Source organism: Periplaneta americana, chromosome 4, assembly GCF_040183065.1.
Source record: "Periplaneta americana isolate PAMFEO1 chromosome 4, P.americana_PAMFEO1_priV1, whole genome shotgun sequence".
Taxonomy (NCBI): Eukaryota; Metazoa; Arthropoda; class Insecta; order Blattodea; family Blattidae; genus Periplaneta; species Periplaneta americana.
In genome coordinates, this window is record NC_091120.1 from 126,803,230 (window position 1) to 126,819,810 (window position 16,581).

A 16,581-nucleotide genomic window follows, 5' to 3' on the forward strand; every position below is an offset into this window, starting at 1 on the left:
TAGGTGGCACTTCTTTTCTTGCGAAATCTAAAAATGTAAAGTAAACTGAATTAAAATAAAATCCTAATTGTTGTATTGCCGTATTTCTATCACAAAGTTAGTGGGTTCGAACAATCAAAATTTTAATGACCTGCAAATACTTTAACTATCGGAATTTAAAAGGTTAAAGTGTAGTGGTCTTAAAAAGAATTATACCTCAGGATAGCTCAGTCAATGTATAAATATTATAGGCCTAACTCATTAAAATTAATAGAATTTATATATTTCGACTATTGTTACATACCTATTTGCTACAAATCTTGCAGAATATTATTTTTCCATCATAAATGAATTCTGAATATTCTGTTAGCCATTGCCGGATCAATGTAGATTTTGCACTTATATTTTTCGGCATTATCGCGTTAAACTTCACAGGAAAACGTCCTACCGCTCAAAACTTCTCAACACAAATAAGGTGAGGGAAAGAGCAACTGTTAACGAGCATTCAAATGAACCGTTGTTATTGAGATTCAATTGGACAAAAATACAAAGTTCCACTTATTGTTGCATTTCCTGGTAGTGTTAACACTAGGAGGGCCATTCTTTTAAATATTTTGTAACGGTTTACCCTACTAATTCGCAGTTTTACGACTTTTCATAAATATTTCAAAAACACTCTTTCTCCAAAAATTGTGATTTTATGACACTCTGAAGGGCATTACAGCTAATCGGTTTCAGACCGAAAACAGTCATTTTTATAGTGTAGTATATCTCTGAATCGGTAGCAGCACATGTTGTGATTGTTGCCTGCTTCAAAACTAAGGTTGGTTCTTTGTCGGCATTCATGCCTCCAAACATGTTAAATTCGGTGAAATCTATTGCGAATGTCGTGAGATTCAAAACATTTTGTTTCCTTTATCAATGGTTTCATGGCCGGTGTGAAGCAAACTTTCCACTTTTTAAATGCCTTAAATTTCGCAGTGAATGCATGTCTAAATTATAAAAAGTAAGAGTAAAATGCGAAACTTTACAGTGAGTTAGGCATTTTTAGGCGAATATTAACAAATTAGGCTCTAATAACCGTTTTAGGGCATTTTAGGGCACTATAAAACTCTTTGAATACCTTTCAATTCCCATGCAACACAAATATTAATAATTATTTTTACTTTTCTCCTAAAGAAACAAAATAGGCATATGCCCTAGAATCCGATGTCTGCTTATCATATATGTTTCAGAAAGGGGGCTGTGCAGTATATATTTGCACCCTGAAGAACCAAAGGTTAATTTGATGAACATTACACTGATAGTTAACAATAATAATATTGGTATATCTATTCACTACTGTGTATAAAGTATGCTCATTATGTTCTATGAATTATTGTTTCCAGGAAAGAAGGAGAGTAAAACGGAAGTTTGCTGAATAATATTTTTCTTCCTCTGTCTACTGTGACAGTTGTAGTCGAAGTTGGGTCCTCCATTATGTCATTGGAAGCTGATACTGAAAATGAAATTCTGGTTCTATCGAAGAAGAATAAGGAAGTTAAGGAAAGGATAGTTTTCTGTACAAAAAGAGAATAAGACATTGCAACAGTATAAATGGCGAGTGGTGAAATCAGTGGGTGACTTGAAAGTTGTGTTGGAAACTGTGAAACAGAAAATCTTGTTTGAATACGAGCTTTGTGATATGTCACATTCCATTTCAAAGACTTTTGTATCTCTTCTCAAGAGACATATGAAAGGTTAATGGTAAAAAGCAAAAGAAAGAGTGTGATGAAAACGTACCTACCGGTAACAATTAATTTTCTTTGCCCTAACAAAAAAGAATTTGATACAGCTCTTCCTAATATCGGACTCTATACAAATGGTACAGTATCGTAAATGCAGTTCATTGTACAGATAAATGAGATATTCATATTCTTAGCATAATATAAATAAAATGCTAATATACAAATAATTGTGTTTTTTCTATGTTTATTATGTTGTAGCCTATAGTTCGAACCTTATAAATAATCCAATTTCTTAATAAAAATATAGCAGTGGATCAAACCAAGAACCAACAGTTTAATAATACTGTAACTTTAAAATTCAAAACAATAATGTAGTTTTATTCTTACAACAATAACTCTTCACTTTCTACAATTCAATTCTACTCCAGTGAACAATGGGATTTCCACTCCACACAGTAACACAGTATTCGTTATTGCACTCCACAGACGACAATGACAATTTACTTGGATTATTGAGAACAACAATGAACAGTTAATTTTAACTAATGTTCACAAAGCACTATTTACAAATCAGAACTGTCAGTTCTCAGTTCACAGTTCGTTTGCCTTGGCTAGTTCTTCTAGCTCAGTCACTCAAGTTCACAGTATCTCGAACCACAGACCTTCAGAGACAGTCCACTAAATCTCGAACTCAGGTCCTCCAACTGCGGTCCACTGCACTCGAACTCAAGTCTTCCAACTGCGTTGCTTCGGCCTAGACCCTCGGACAGTTGCGGACACACACTCAAGTCGAACTCCGGTCTGGCTTCACTGCTACACAAGACTGGCTGGCCTCCTGACCAAAGCTGAAAACTCCTCTCGAAGGCTGGTTTCCTTATATTTGCTAGGCAACACTTCGCCAGCCTTCGATCTCTGGTCGTTTCCGTCACTAGACGATTCGGTTTCGAGAATAATCTGTCACGCTGCTCCTCCCCCCTTCACTTCGCGCAGCAGTTTGCTTTCTTCCCCTCTCTGCCGCGGTCGCTCTCTCTCCTATCCTCTCTCCGCTACACCACATGCCCCAGGAAGCAGATGCGCGCGCAACCCGCCCGAATCACGGCCGACCTAGCCCTTCCTCCGCCGGTCGTGAGATCGAATCTCACGTGGCAGTCACAATACTAAAAAGGTAAGTAGTTTACATAATTTCGTGGTGCAAAATATAAATTAATGAAATATAACTTTTATCTTCTTTGAGAAGTTAAATTTTGGTTGATATTCCATTACCATGAAAAGAAAGAGATTTATAATGCATAAAACTGCAATAAGTGAATTTGACAAACTCGTTGATGTGAAAGTGGCTCTGGAACTATGCGTTTTATCTTTTTTTTTTCATCACGGCCTTCAGTAACTATGACAATGTGGTCATAATAGAGGACGTGTTAGGGCTTATTTCATTGCACCCAATTATATAAAATATTTGGAAAAGTTATCAATATCAGACGCAATAGTTCCAGCACGAATTACTAGGGAAATGACCAGTTTTCATAGTATTGCATCTTGGACCTAACGAGTGTTGTATTTGTAACAAGTGAGGGGGGCTGCAACAATCCATTAAAATACAGAAGAATCAAATTTGTATAATTTTAATAAGTGTGGGCTACAAAATCGCATTATAATTCACAAGTATGAAAATATTTTTATCCTGAAACTACAATATTTGTGGCTACAAACCAAAACCATGTTTTAACCATATTATACAACTCGCAGAAGCTAGTGAAACGAAAGAAAATTGTGCCTTTCTTTGGTGTAATTTTTCTGGAGAAATACCATTATTCCCTCACTATATTAAACGGCATGTAGGAAATTGTATTTCACTTTATCGCGAAACGGAATGATACTGTTCACTTTTTCATGACCAGGAACAGCATTCTCCTGAGTCCAATAATGTAACCCCTTTATCACGAGTACAATGAAGAAAACTGAATCCTTAATAAATTACTGTGTTGACTAGCAAGTAATACATACAGTAATATCTAATTCAAAAGCACATCTTTTCATTGCTAAGTATTATGTGATCATGAAGTCATAATTTCATTCGTAGGCAATATTATGTTGATTGGCATTGCAAATTAGAAACCTAACCTAATTAATGTCTGATTAAATCGGTTATCTTCTTCCATATTTATTTTCTTCTTTTATTTGAAAACCTCCCCGGAATAAGGACATCACGAACAAAACTGTAAATTCATGTTTCAATAGGAAGGAAAATTATTTCAGGAGCATATTTTATTAGTGCTATATTTACTATCACAATCATTTCACTAAACAGGGATAAACATTTATTCAGCCATTAAGTTCAATAATTTGTTATAAGTAAAAGCATTAAAATTTCTTTTCCTGCCTACATCACATAGTTTAATAATTTGACGTTACATTCCTTTTACCGGAAGGTTTTCAATTCAGTATTATTATAGTTGTCGTCTCGTGTATCATACTTATTTGTATGACACCGAAACATTTTAATGGCCGATCTGACATATTAGAACAAATTTGCTGTTTTCTGAATTTAAAACAGCTGAAAAATGTTTTCCCGATATCTGTGTGTAATCGTAATCGTTGAAAGAGGTCGAATGTGTCTTGAAAAATTCGCTGGGCTAGCGATCAGAGCGAGAAATGTGTTCACCTCGCGCGAGGTGAGCGAGAAACTCGTTATAGTGTGTGACATTCCATTTAAAACAATGCTTTCGATTAAACGCATTTCTCGGCACACATTTCACATTACACATTTCTCGGTATAGTGTGTAACCGGCCTTAAGTCTGGAGAAGACGAAATGACGTGTTTGTATCAGGCACCGCCGTCTAGATCCCTTCGCCTAGCCTTGTTAACAACGTGACGCTAGGCGAGGGGATCCAGACGGCGGTGGTTTCAGGTTATGTGCGATTTTGTAGAATTCTTACAGATGTTTTGGATTTTTATGGTTATTATTGAATAATGGCATTCCTTTTCCAACCTGATGTTGTACGATATCAGTGTACTTGTGGCTCCCTAAAACCTATATTTAGGATATACTTCTGTAGACACTGTCTAAAAATAAGATGTGGATATTGTGTCTGTCATGAGGTAAGTACGATTTTATGTACGTAATAACCGGTTATTGTAATAAATATTAGGTATATTGAGCAAATACCTATGATTAGTTGTTTTATATTGATTGGCATATATGTTTTTTTGTAGGCGGATTCACATTATTGCGCAAATTGTTTGGAGAATTTACCCTCATCAGAAGCACGACTGAAGAAGAACAGATGTGCCACTTGCTTAGATTGCCCAAGTTGTTTAAATACAGTTTCCACACGGTCCACGAGTGTTACTACTCAAAATCCGGATGATCCTAATAAGACAATTACTCGAAAGGCATATTATTTGGCCTGTGGTTTTTGCCGGTGGACGTCTAGAGATGTTGGAATTCCTGACCAGACTGTTGGTATGTATGTAAACTGATGCAAAAATATACAATAGCTCGAAGTAAGATTCTTACATCAACGCAATATTAGACTTTGTGATAATACCATAACTTCATATTTTCATTTATTAGTTCGAAAGGCCAGCGATTCTCAACCTTTCTCAGTGACGTACCAGGATTTTAAATTTAGGACTTAGCTGTATCACAAACCAAATTTATTGTGGGAATACGTAATGTGTCTCTACCAGGTTCATAATTAACGTTTCGGTACTCCAATACCAGGTAATTTGCTAGGAGACGTCGTTGCATATAAACCACTTTTACACTAAAACTAACCGGGTCTATAGGATATGGTAGTGTGTTTATGAGAATATATGTTAGCTAGATTGGAGAATGGGGTGATGTCATGTGGTCGACGTATGTGAGAAGGTTAGTGGTTTAGTTGAGGTGATATCTCAGTGACATGAGGTCAACTTATGTGAGAAGGTTAGTGGGTTAGTTGAGGTGATATCTCAGTGACATGAGGTCGACGTATGTGAGAAGGTTAGTGGGTTAGTTGAGGTGATATCGCAGTGAGTTTTATTTACTCGTCGTGTTGGTTTACGTCGGCCATGTTGTAACGTCAGAATCGTGTGTCAAACTTGACGAAAATTAAGCGATATCCTATAATAAAAGAATCCCGAAAGTTACTATTTGAATTTATTCAATAGAGTGTTCCATGAAATATGCATAAAAATGAATAATAGTTTGTTACATAATACTTAATGAATGAATACTCTAACTGAAAAATTACATCATAAACATATAATATTGCTGCTAATGCTAGCATCTATAACTGAAATAAACACAGTTTCAGTGTAAAAGTTGTGTTTGTTTAGTAAAACACAATCTGACCATATTGAAAAAGAATTCAAACACAAGCTCGTACAAGTATTGGTGAAGGAAAATAGAACATTTTAAAACATGAATTCATGATAGATGAATTTACTTGTACAAGCAATAAAATTAGTTATTCTTGTTACATATCAGGCTAATTCTAAACTAGCAGGACACCACAATATTCTTAGATGTTGTTAGTCTAACTATAATTCCCACCTGGAGTGCATTTCGTGTTATGGGTTAAAAGAAGATTATTTGAAAAACAATTTGCTTTGTTTTGCATCAGATGGGGCTAGTGTAATGTTTTTGTTGTTGTTGTTTTCTAATGCCAGGCATTTGACAATAAAGTCATTTGACCTCTTGCACTCCAATATTTTTCAAAGATATTGTCATGGTTAGCCACTGACGCACATATTTTGAGATGTTCTGAATCCATTTATTGATCTGAGTTGCACAATGGACAGTTAGGAGACTGATATATTCCAATTCTATGCAGATGCTTGGCCAAACAGTCATGACCTGTTGCTAATCTAAATGCAGCTACAGACGATTTACGTGGTAAATCGGGAATCAACTGTTGATTATGATGCAGAGAGTTCCATTTTTTCCCTTGAGATTGTGTTATCAAATTTTGTTTTTTGAAATCTAAGTATGTAGATTTAATAAATCTTTTCACAGAGGAATACGTAGATTTAGTAACAGGTCTGTAACAGGTCTTTGCTAAAGCATCTGCATTCTCGTTTCCCAGGATTCCACAATGGGATGGTATCCATTGGAATACAATTCTTTTATTGAGTGTTATTAGTTGAGAGAGCATTTTATTTATTTCTGCTATTTGAGATGAAGATGTGTGTTTAGAGACTATTGATGCTAGTGTAATGTTGGGAGTCAAGACCAGGGTCACTAAACAACTGAAATGTAAATTTGCCATTATCTCAACCATAGGATTAAATTAGCTTTAAGTGATGCACTGCTGAAGAATTCTGTAGTTTGTGTAATCAGTAGACATTGGGGGCCCTATTCATAGACATCGCGCTAGCCCATGCTACGAGCGTTCTAAACTAGCCCCGGTTATAGCCAGGTTACTTTTACAGGATTCAGAGACGCTGATTAATTAGTGGCTACATTAGTCGGCGTATTAGCTTTGGAAACTGTTACATGATGCTGAAAATGCTACTGCGCATGTGCAGACTGGCAATTGTCATGCTCAGACGCAAGCGATTCCGGATCGTTTCTGTTTATTTGTGAGGTTATTGGCGATATTAAACTACAATAAACTATTTGTTTTTTACTTCTGTGGTAAAAAAAGCAAGAAATATACATGGCAGCGTGCGGGAATTCGACTACACAAGAAGAAATGTCGAAAATGTAAGTAGAAATGTTATAATATTATACGTAATATTTTTAGGTTAGGCCTAGACGTAACTATTATGAAATATTGGACTTCAAAGAGTGAATTATTCTAATTCAGTATATATTTATTTACTTTTAGTTGAAGAAATAACTAAAAACAACTGGTGGAGGATGCCCTGCTCCCGAAATTGATGACGTAGGCCTACTAAACGATATGGAATGTTAACATATGAGGTATGTGTTTTTGGTTCTTAGGACATGTTTTTGTGAGTAAGATAGGCCTATTACTTCATGGTAAATGTTTAATGTGGCTCTGGTATGATTATGTCACCTAAGGCTACTCTGAATAGGTACTTGGTAGCCTAATTAATATAACGTAAATAATATATCTTATAGGAATATAGCTGATAATGCTAGTAAAATATAATTCACAACAATCGTGAAAATGCAAGCTACGCCTATACTCAACTACCATAAATGCAGTTTGGATAATATGGCTTTGTAAATACCCATAGGGGATTGGGCCACAAACATCTGATGTCAACCCACACAATTATCAATCGTAGCTTAACGTAGGCCTAATATCTTGTGTACAAGAATTATCAAAACTGAGACCTTATTTTAAAGGGCAGTAGGAACGCCTAGAGATTTCTGAGATATCCTTTTCTCTACTTCGTCAAAAGAAATAGCATTATTTGAGGTTAGAATTACCTACATAAGCATAAGAAATTTGTAGAATCCAAATTGATGGTCAGCTATAAAATTTCATTATCTTGTGTGTTTATAGAACGCTAGTAAGTGATTTATAAAATATATATCAAACTTATATTTATTACAGCACTGAAAAGACAAAACCTCATACGCCTATGTAATCTGTAGTTGTGGTGATGTAAACATAGATTACCTCTTATTGTGTTACAATAGAAAGCCCTAAGAATAATGACAGGAGTGCAAGAAAGATTTTCCACCTTAGGCTTTCTTTGAATAGCCTACATGATGTTTCGTGTCAGAAATCAAAACATCCATAATATAATATTATGATTTATTAAACACACTGTGTATATAATACAAGACAAATTAGATTTCCATTTAACCTCTATTATTCTCAGCTGTTGTAAAACGTTCACTGTTTATGTATTATCTTAAAGCTTTGATGGGTCAAGAGGAAAAATTTAGAAAAGAATTAACAAAATTGCTTTATATTCATTTTTGCAAAATGATGCATAGTTTAATTATGTTTTAAATGCTTAGTACTATGTATTAATGAACATATTTTGGCTATTTGCTTAATTTACTTGTTCCACATCTCATAGCTGTAATGCTGATGTAGGATCTATATAATACAATAAGTATTATGTTTACGTTTTCATTTAATATTAATACATGCTTATTTCAGGATGTCATTATTGCACCATCATCATCATCAATCCCACGTATGTCTGCAATAAATCCTGTCTCCACAATCCCAGGTGAATGGGCGTTAACAGTCTCTACAGTAATCAACAACAGGTAAGTTTAAGATCTCATTCATACCTAAGAATATTGCTAGGCCTATTTATGATTACAATATTATCAATCAGTCAATCTTCTTAATGTATCCAGCAGAGCTGTGTCTTCTGCAACTGGTACTGATGATTTTAACTTACTTTTTTTGTGGTTTATAATAATCATACAGTGTACTGTATATTATTTCAAGGCAGTCCATTGGGTCAGAATGGGACTTTACAACTGTGTACATGATGAAAAATTATGGCTATTTTTCTTTAATGAAGGACAGTTTAGTTAGTATTAAGACATAAATATTAAATGCAACAATAATATTACAATGTATCACTAATCTGAAACGGTTAAACAAGGGGACATTAATTTGAATACTAGAAATTGAGTGATACATTGTATGACAGTTATTCCAACCCAACCAACAAATTAATGTATAAGTGCTTCATAACAATTAAAATTTATGATCTGGAATATGAAGTGGGATGCATTTGAATCATAGTACATTTTGCAGAAAATTAAATTTTCTTGCATGTTTGGATCAAATGGATAATTTCAAACAATGTGATAAATTTTCAAACTTAGACAATTAAAAAAATTCACAGTTTTGATAAGAAGTAGTGTATTTTGTGTACAGTAGTATGCAAATGATTAACATTTTTTTCGTCTTTCCATAGGACTCTGCTGCAAGATCATCGAGAATGACAGAGTATGAAGAAGTGTTCCTCCTAAGCATGAAGCCCAAAAATTAAACGTGATGAGAAGTTCTATGAATTGCAGAAAACAAAATTGTTATTAGAAATAAAATATTATTAAAGGCAAAGTTAAAAATTATCTGGGACAAATCAAAGAACTAGAGATGTAACTTAGTAGTAGTGGTAATGGTGGTGGTGATAGTAATAGTAGCACTAGTAGTGAAATTTTCTTGAGTTCTTGTCTACTTCATTTCCTTGCAGCTTCCCAGCAGTTTATAGGAACTTGAAATTCTTGAAATAAAATTGACATGAAATACAAAGTGCACACCAGTGATTTGTGCAGTCAGTTCACATAACTTAGAGTATCTTATATTTTCTTAGATGTTAGAATGAAATAATTTCCAACAAAATGATAATCTTTCAAACTTAAAAAAAAAAAACATATAATATAAGAAAGTAATAGTGTGATTGGTGTACACAGTTACATTACGTGGTATACAAAAGTTTAACATTCTCCCTTACTTTTCATTGGATTCTGTCCATGATCATTTAGAATAATACCGGTAACACAGTATTTCATTTTTTTTTATTTAATTTATTGTGTTCCATAGAAGCTTTAAGATGTGGAACAAGTCAAGAGTTACACAAATTCTTGGCAAGATGAGGTGAGGCCGAGGATTCGCCACATATTACCTAACATTTGCCTTAATGTTGGGGAAAACCTCTGAAAAATCCATCCAGGTAATCAGTCCAAGCAGGAATCTAATCCAAGCCCGAGAGCAGCTGCAAATAGGTATAAAAACAATTAAAATGGTATAAAAAGATAGCAAGCAGATCAATTAAATTTTCATGCTTAGGCAATTGAATTAAGACAATACCTAGCAAGCAGATTAATTCAACTTAAAGGCATAAACAATTAGTTGAACTACACAATAATTTAGGTATATAGCAAGCAGATTAATTCAATTTACAAGTTTAGACATTTTATCAAACAAATATAGAATTCATCAGTTAAGCTTATACAAAAATGCACAATGCATTGCAAGTAGAGTAATTCACTTTACAAGCATTAACAAATATTTGTGTACACCATAACCACTATCCCCCAACAAAATGAAGCGTCCAAATTCATTCTGTTCAAATCGCTTCTTAATTCTAATCTCATTGAAAATGCGACAGTCATGGGCACTTCCTCTTCAACGTGCCACTATATCCAGAATTTGGAAACTTGCATCACTTATAACGTGAAATGAATAAGGTAATATATGTGTTAACTAGCAATTTCATAAAGGACATTTCTATAAAAAATTAAAACTGGTAAAAAAAGCTGTCATGTGGGTACACAAATGAAAGCTACGAATGTGATTTGTCACTCATATAAGCGAAATGTATCCCTTTTTTTTGTGCAATTTGGTAAAAAATTTGAAGTTTTTTAACTAAGCAATAGTTTTTATTCTTCGAGTTTTTTTCATTCTGATATTTAGAGCTGCTAACAGGTGACCTTCCCGTAATTCTCCAGAAAAGCTACATTGAAGGAGGAACAATAGATATTTGCTTCACTGACTTCCGTGACATATATACAGTAGGCCAAATAAACATGTGGTTTTAGTCAGCAGCCACAAATACTTTCAACATAAAAATCGTTTAATAGTTACTTGGGTACTGTTACTTACATACTGTAATGCACTGTTGTAGCTCCCACACTCCCACTTATTACCAATATAACACCATTTCTCTAATAATTCTCCCTGGACTTCTCGCATGTTATATTAGTAATTAGTTAGAAGGAGGGGGAGGGCACCAACATTGAGGCGATTTTTTATTGTGTCTTCTTCAGTGTAGCTTTTCTGGAGAATTACAAATTACAAATCCTTTTTCTTGTACCATTTAACCGAAATAATGTAATATAATGCATTACTATCTAAAATGTAAATAAAGTTATTAAAAGCTAAACTAGCACTGAGGTGGTTCTCTTCGTACTCTGCTTATACACCTTGCATATACGAATCTGTGATTGATTAGGTTAGATTATTTTTGGCTGTTATAATGGCTTGCATATATGACCAACTGCATCTCTACAAAAAATATCTCACAAATTCAACGATTTTCAGTATCGAAATCATCGGAACTACCTCAGCGCTAGTTTCACCAAAATTTCAGCCTAGGTCTACATAACCTCTTACGGGTTGTAATTTCACTTACAGTACGTACCTGAACGTTTAATAGAGAATACCATCCTTTTCGGTTGATATATATTTGTGACAGTTCTCCTCCTACATTTGTTATGGGTATGTGCGTGCCATCTATGGCGCCAATAACCTAAAAATGATTAAATATCACAATAGGCCTACTGTACCAATATGGTACCGGTACAGTACAAATTTCTCTAAGAAAGCATTCACATACAATATTCAAATCATGAAATATAATTACCTGAAGAGAATCTTGCGATGTCGTCAAACTTTCTCGCAGTGTTATTCGTTTTTATTCCCTAGGAAAACGTACGTAACGAAGCGCAAGTCCAGTGATAGCTACTGACACATTCGTTATTATACACATCTTACAGAAGCCTGACTAATGTTGTGTACTTCATATTTTCTAAATATGTCCAATCTCGGTAGGTACGTCTTCCTCCTACATCTCACATCACGAATTCGACGTACATAACCCACATTCACTGCATCATAACAGCCATCTTGCTAAGCTAGTCGGCCTCTAAACTACCCTACCGGCGGGGGCTAAAATTTAGCCAGCCAAACCCCTCTTAGTACACGTATTATCGCTAACACTAGTTTATGAATACGAAAAACGTTAGTTCGCTGATCATCCACCGGAAGTAGCTATTTAACCCGCTCTAAGAATGTCTATGAATAGGGCCCTGGATCTTTAGGTTTTTACCTATTTACTTACTGGCTTTTAAGGAACCTGGAGGTTCATTGTCGCCCTCACATAAGCCCGCCATTGGTCCCTATCATTAGCAAGATTAATCCAGTCTCTACCATCATATCCCACCTCCCTCAAATCCATTTTAATATTATCTTCCCATCTACGTCTCGGCCTCCCTAAAGGTCTTTTTCCCTCCTGCCTCCCAACTAATACTATAGGCTATATATTTCTCGATTCGCCCATACGTGCTACATGCCCTGCCCATCACAAATGTCTGGATTTAATGTTCCTAATTATGTCAGGTGAAGAATACAATGCGTGCAGTTCTGTGTTGTGTAACTTTCTCAATTCTCCTATAACTTCATTCCTCTTAGCCACAAAATATTTTCCTACACACCTTATTCTCAAACACCCTTAACCTATGTTTCTCTCTCAAAGTGAGAGTCCAAGTTTGGTCTTAACTAGGCCTACACTTACTTACAATTGGCTTTTAAGGAACCTGGAGGTTCATTGCCGCCCTCACATAAGCCCACCATCAGTCTCTATCCTGTGGAAGATTAATCCAGTCTCTTATCATCATATCCTACCTCCCTCAAATCCATTTATATATTATCCTCCCATCTACGTCTCGGCTTCCCCAAATGTCTTTTTCCCTCCGGTCTCCCAATTAACACACTATATGGATTTCTGGATTCGCCCATACGTGCTACATCCCCTGCCCATCTCAAACGTCTGGATTTAATATTTCTAAAAATGTAAGGTGAAGAGGACAATGCGTGCAATTCTGCATTGAGTAACCTTTCTCCATTCTCCTGTAACTTCATCCCTTTTAGCCCCAAATATTTTCCTAAAAACCTTAACTAGGCCTACACTAGAATAAATAAATTGTTCATCTGAAAAATGTTACAATTGATATTATGCATTATTGAGCTGTTCTAATCGGATTTTCTCATTGTAATAAAAATATTTCTTTTAGAAATCATTGCAGTATAAAGTACTATAAATCTTTTAATTTAGGTTTATTGGTTTATTCTTATGGGTCTAATATTCGCAAATGAAAAGGTATTTAAAAAACTTACTTCAAAAATTATGAGGATCTTATAAATACGGTAATAATCAAAGAACAAAGGAGCACTGCATTAACAATGTAAATATATGTGCTACTAAATTAGACACTACCCATATAATTCCTCATAATTATAAGTAATGCAAGAAGTCTACAAATTTTTCAGGTGATTAAAGTATTGTAAGCTCAAGTATTTGAGGATGAAATTTTTTTCCGTGCAAAAAGTAATTGTTTCATAAAAAGATATTTGTTAATTTCTATCTTTTAAAAGCCTATACATAAATCATTTTTCTACAAGTAAGTTAAAAAGTAAACATTTATGAATAGAAGCATGAAAATACGTTATTTTCAGTTCAAGTTGCTAATGTATGAGTTTGAACCATTGTTAAGTATGAAAACTTGATATAGTAATATCGTTCATCTGATCTAATTATCATATGTATCAATGTATTTATATGAGTATTTTTACTAGTGACTGCTTTTACAAACGTTCTTTTCTTTTACCGTTTCAGCAACAGGAGGTTGGCCAGAGAAAGACAGTGTTTATGCATCTCGTATTAGCTCCTTACTGGAACATTATAGGATGCTGGCATTACAAGAGAGACAAGAAAAAGAGAGGAAGAAGTTCACACCTCGTCGGAGTTATCTTCACTTCTCTGATAAATTTGGACTGACAGCACTTATGGCACGCAAAAGAGCTGGCCTGCCTCCTTTGGGTGGTGTAGGTATCAAAGATGATTCAGGATCTATTCCTGAACTCACTCCTTCCGAGGCATCTGAAGAAGTGGAGCAACTGCCTGATGATATCTTTACAAAACCTGTTAATATGGCACAAGGTAACAGATACGATGTCAATGGTATATTCCAGCTAGTGTGTCAGTTAGCCCTTTCTGCTAGAGATGCTCATGCTTTGTGTAACAAATGAACAAACTGCAGATTTACTGCTATTAATACAGTAACAAACACAATATGTCAGGAAGTATTTTAGTGAGCTTGTCATGATTATCACGATTAGTCAATGTATAAATGCTCTTAGAATCATTTACATATCACTCCAGGACTTACATCCCTATTTTGCAACCTGAACCTCTCTGTTGATGGTGCACATCTTCTGTTTAGATGTCTGTAGCTGCTAGATTACATAACTCTCCTTTGAAGAAAGTTTAGTTAGGCTTGTTTCTCTGTGTAGATAAATTAGTGCAAAGTGATGTCCTCATCTTGTATTTCCTGCAGTGTCATAATAATTCCTGTTGGTTGCATCTAGTGACATTTGCTGCAGTTAGACACTTTGTGTCTTTTCCTTGCACTCTGATTGCTACTTGCATTTTTCATGCCAATTCTTAGCTGATTACTGTCAAGCTTTGATTACAGTAGACAACAAGTTTCAACTTTTTGTTTTGTATTTCAGTGAAAATAGGTAATGTTGTATAATTAACCTATTCTGAATTCAGATCTGATGTCTGAAATTCCCTACCAGTTTGGAAAATTTGTTTTGTTCGTGTGGAACCGATATAATTTAAATATTATTGTAACTACCTATGATACAGAACATCATAAAAGTCAAAAATAATTATTGCAGTTGGAATGAAAAGTTTTACCATTACCATGCAAAAATATTGAAAAAATTCTTATTTTTACTCAAATTAAAATATATTATAACACTTCTGTATGTAGCTTGCTTTAGGAACATCCTTGATTAGCTGCTGACAATAGTTGGCTAACATACTAGGTGTCCACTTTCCTCTATTGTTTTTCCATGACAGCAATATCGTAATGGAAACTTTTCCTGTGTTCATCACTCATGGCAGCAAAGGTGGGAGGAAAGAAGTACATGTGGGAATGTAAGAAATGTATTTTCAGTGACTATACCTTAAAGTTTTATATGCCTTTAGCATGTCCTCAATTATTTCTCTCTAGTTTTCATCCGTCACATTTCCTACAAAATTACTGCACACTCTCTTCAATTCTATCCATACTGCTTTCTCATTGTCCAATAGCTGATTTTCAAACACTCTTTTCTTGCATTATTTCACGGATTTCTGGTCCAATAAAGATATCTTGTTTCAGTTTAGCTTCATTTAATCTTGGAAGTTTTTCTATTATTGGAAACTGCTACCCTCCCTGTTTAACCCTTAGTTCGTAACATCTGTAAGATAGACACTAACAGTAACATCTGTCTGAGAGACGGATATGTTAATTTTTGTGTTTTTTTATTTACTTTTAAAACTATCACTACATTTTATTACATAATATTCAAGACAATTTTTTAATATATTTTTTCATTAAAGATTTAGTACCATTATTACAAAAATGGAAACATACTGTATTTATTAAAACAGAAGAAAACATTTCAATATTGAAATTAAAATAAAAAAAAATTAACCTACAATAATTGATCACAAACAGCACAACAATGTTTTCTGGTAATTAGCTGCAATTTTTTCACAAAAGTACACATGGTCATCTGCAGGAATATATCAGTAATATGATCTATAATTTTCATCACTGCCATCAGAGACAGACTATTGTAATGCCATTTGAAATATATTTCTACTCCTCTGAGACACATTATCCATCAGTATACTATAGGCATCCGACAAGGAAAACTCAGTGCACAGAAACCAGTGGACATTACTGTCTCACGCAGATGATGTATGCACTCATTCCCAGCATGCTCTCACGCCTTTTGCAGAGAGGGTAAGAGGGGTATACCATGTGTGCCACGAGGAGTCAGAGCTGAGTTTTGCTTGTAGGATACCTATAGCTGCCATCTGAATGAAAAAAAAGTATAATTTAAATGATTTATATTTATATATTTATAAAATATAGTTACCTCAACAATAATATTCTACAAGATGGAAGGAAAACTTACACTTACAGTAGTATCTATCTGTGAGATGGAGATTTACTTTTCTGCAAGAACAATGCGCAGATGTGCAAAACACGTGTTCACAGATTCAACGTTAACTCTCCACTGGCACATAACTAGCTTCGCGGCAATATGAATTAATTAGTGGTGGCACTAATGAGAAAAATATGAACCATATCTGCCTGCA

General features: G+C 34.6%; 1 protein-coding gene and 2 long non-coding RNA genes across 4 annotated transcripts in view; 2 read left to right on the plus strand and 1 right to left on the minus strand.

The window, feature by feature from the left end:
• The first annotated feature begins 4,546 nt into the window (after nucleotides 1–4,546).
• The window catches only part of DCTN4-p62 (dynactin subunit 4), a 69,649-nt gene continuing 57,614 nt past the window's right edge, over nucleotides 4,547–16,581 (plus strand). The window contains exons 1-3 of the mRNA XM_069823942.1: nucleotides 4,547–4,806; nucleotides 4,921–5,170; nucleotides 14,038–14,361. Of these exons, the coding sequence (XP_069680043.1) occupies nucleotides 4,678–4,806; nucleotides 4,921–5,170; nucleotides 14,038–14,361 (703 nt within the window). The 5' untranslated portion in view covers nucleotides 4,547–4,677. The remainder of the gene's footprint in view (nucleotides 4,807–4,920; nucleotides 5,171–14,037; nucleotides 14,362–16,581) is intronic.
• On the plus strand, nucleotides 5,246–9,791 carry LOC138698188 (uncharacterized). 2 transcript variants are annotated; one of them, XR_011331762.1, is made up of 4 exons: nucleotides 5,246–7,396; nucleotides 7,521–7,615; nucleotides 8,778–8,890; nucleotides 9,556–9,791. It is a non-coding gene; the product is annotated as an uncharacterized lncRNA (long non-coding RNA). The 2 variants fall into 2 exon arrangements; XR_011331761.1 differs by having other exon boundaries at nucleotides 6,674–7,615; nucleotides 9,556–9,790.
• On the minus strand, nucleotides 10,028–12,470 carry LOC138698189 (uncharacterized). The gene is made up of 3 exons (XR_011331763.1): nucleotides 12,007–12,470; nucleotides 11,785–11,892; nucleotides 10,028–10,356 (listed from the first exon to the last, which is right to left on the minus strand). It is a non-coding gene; the product is annotated as an uncharacterized lncRNA (long non-coding RNA).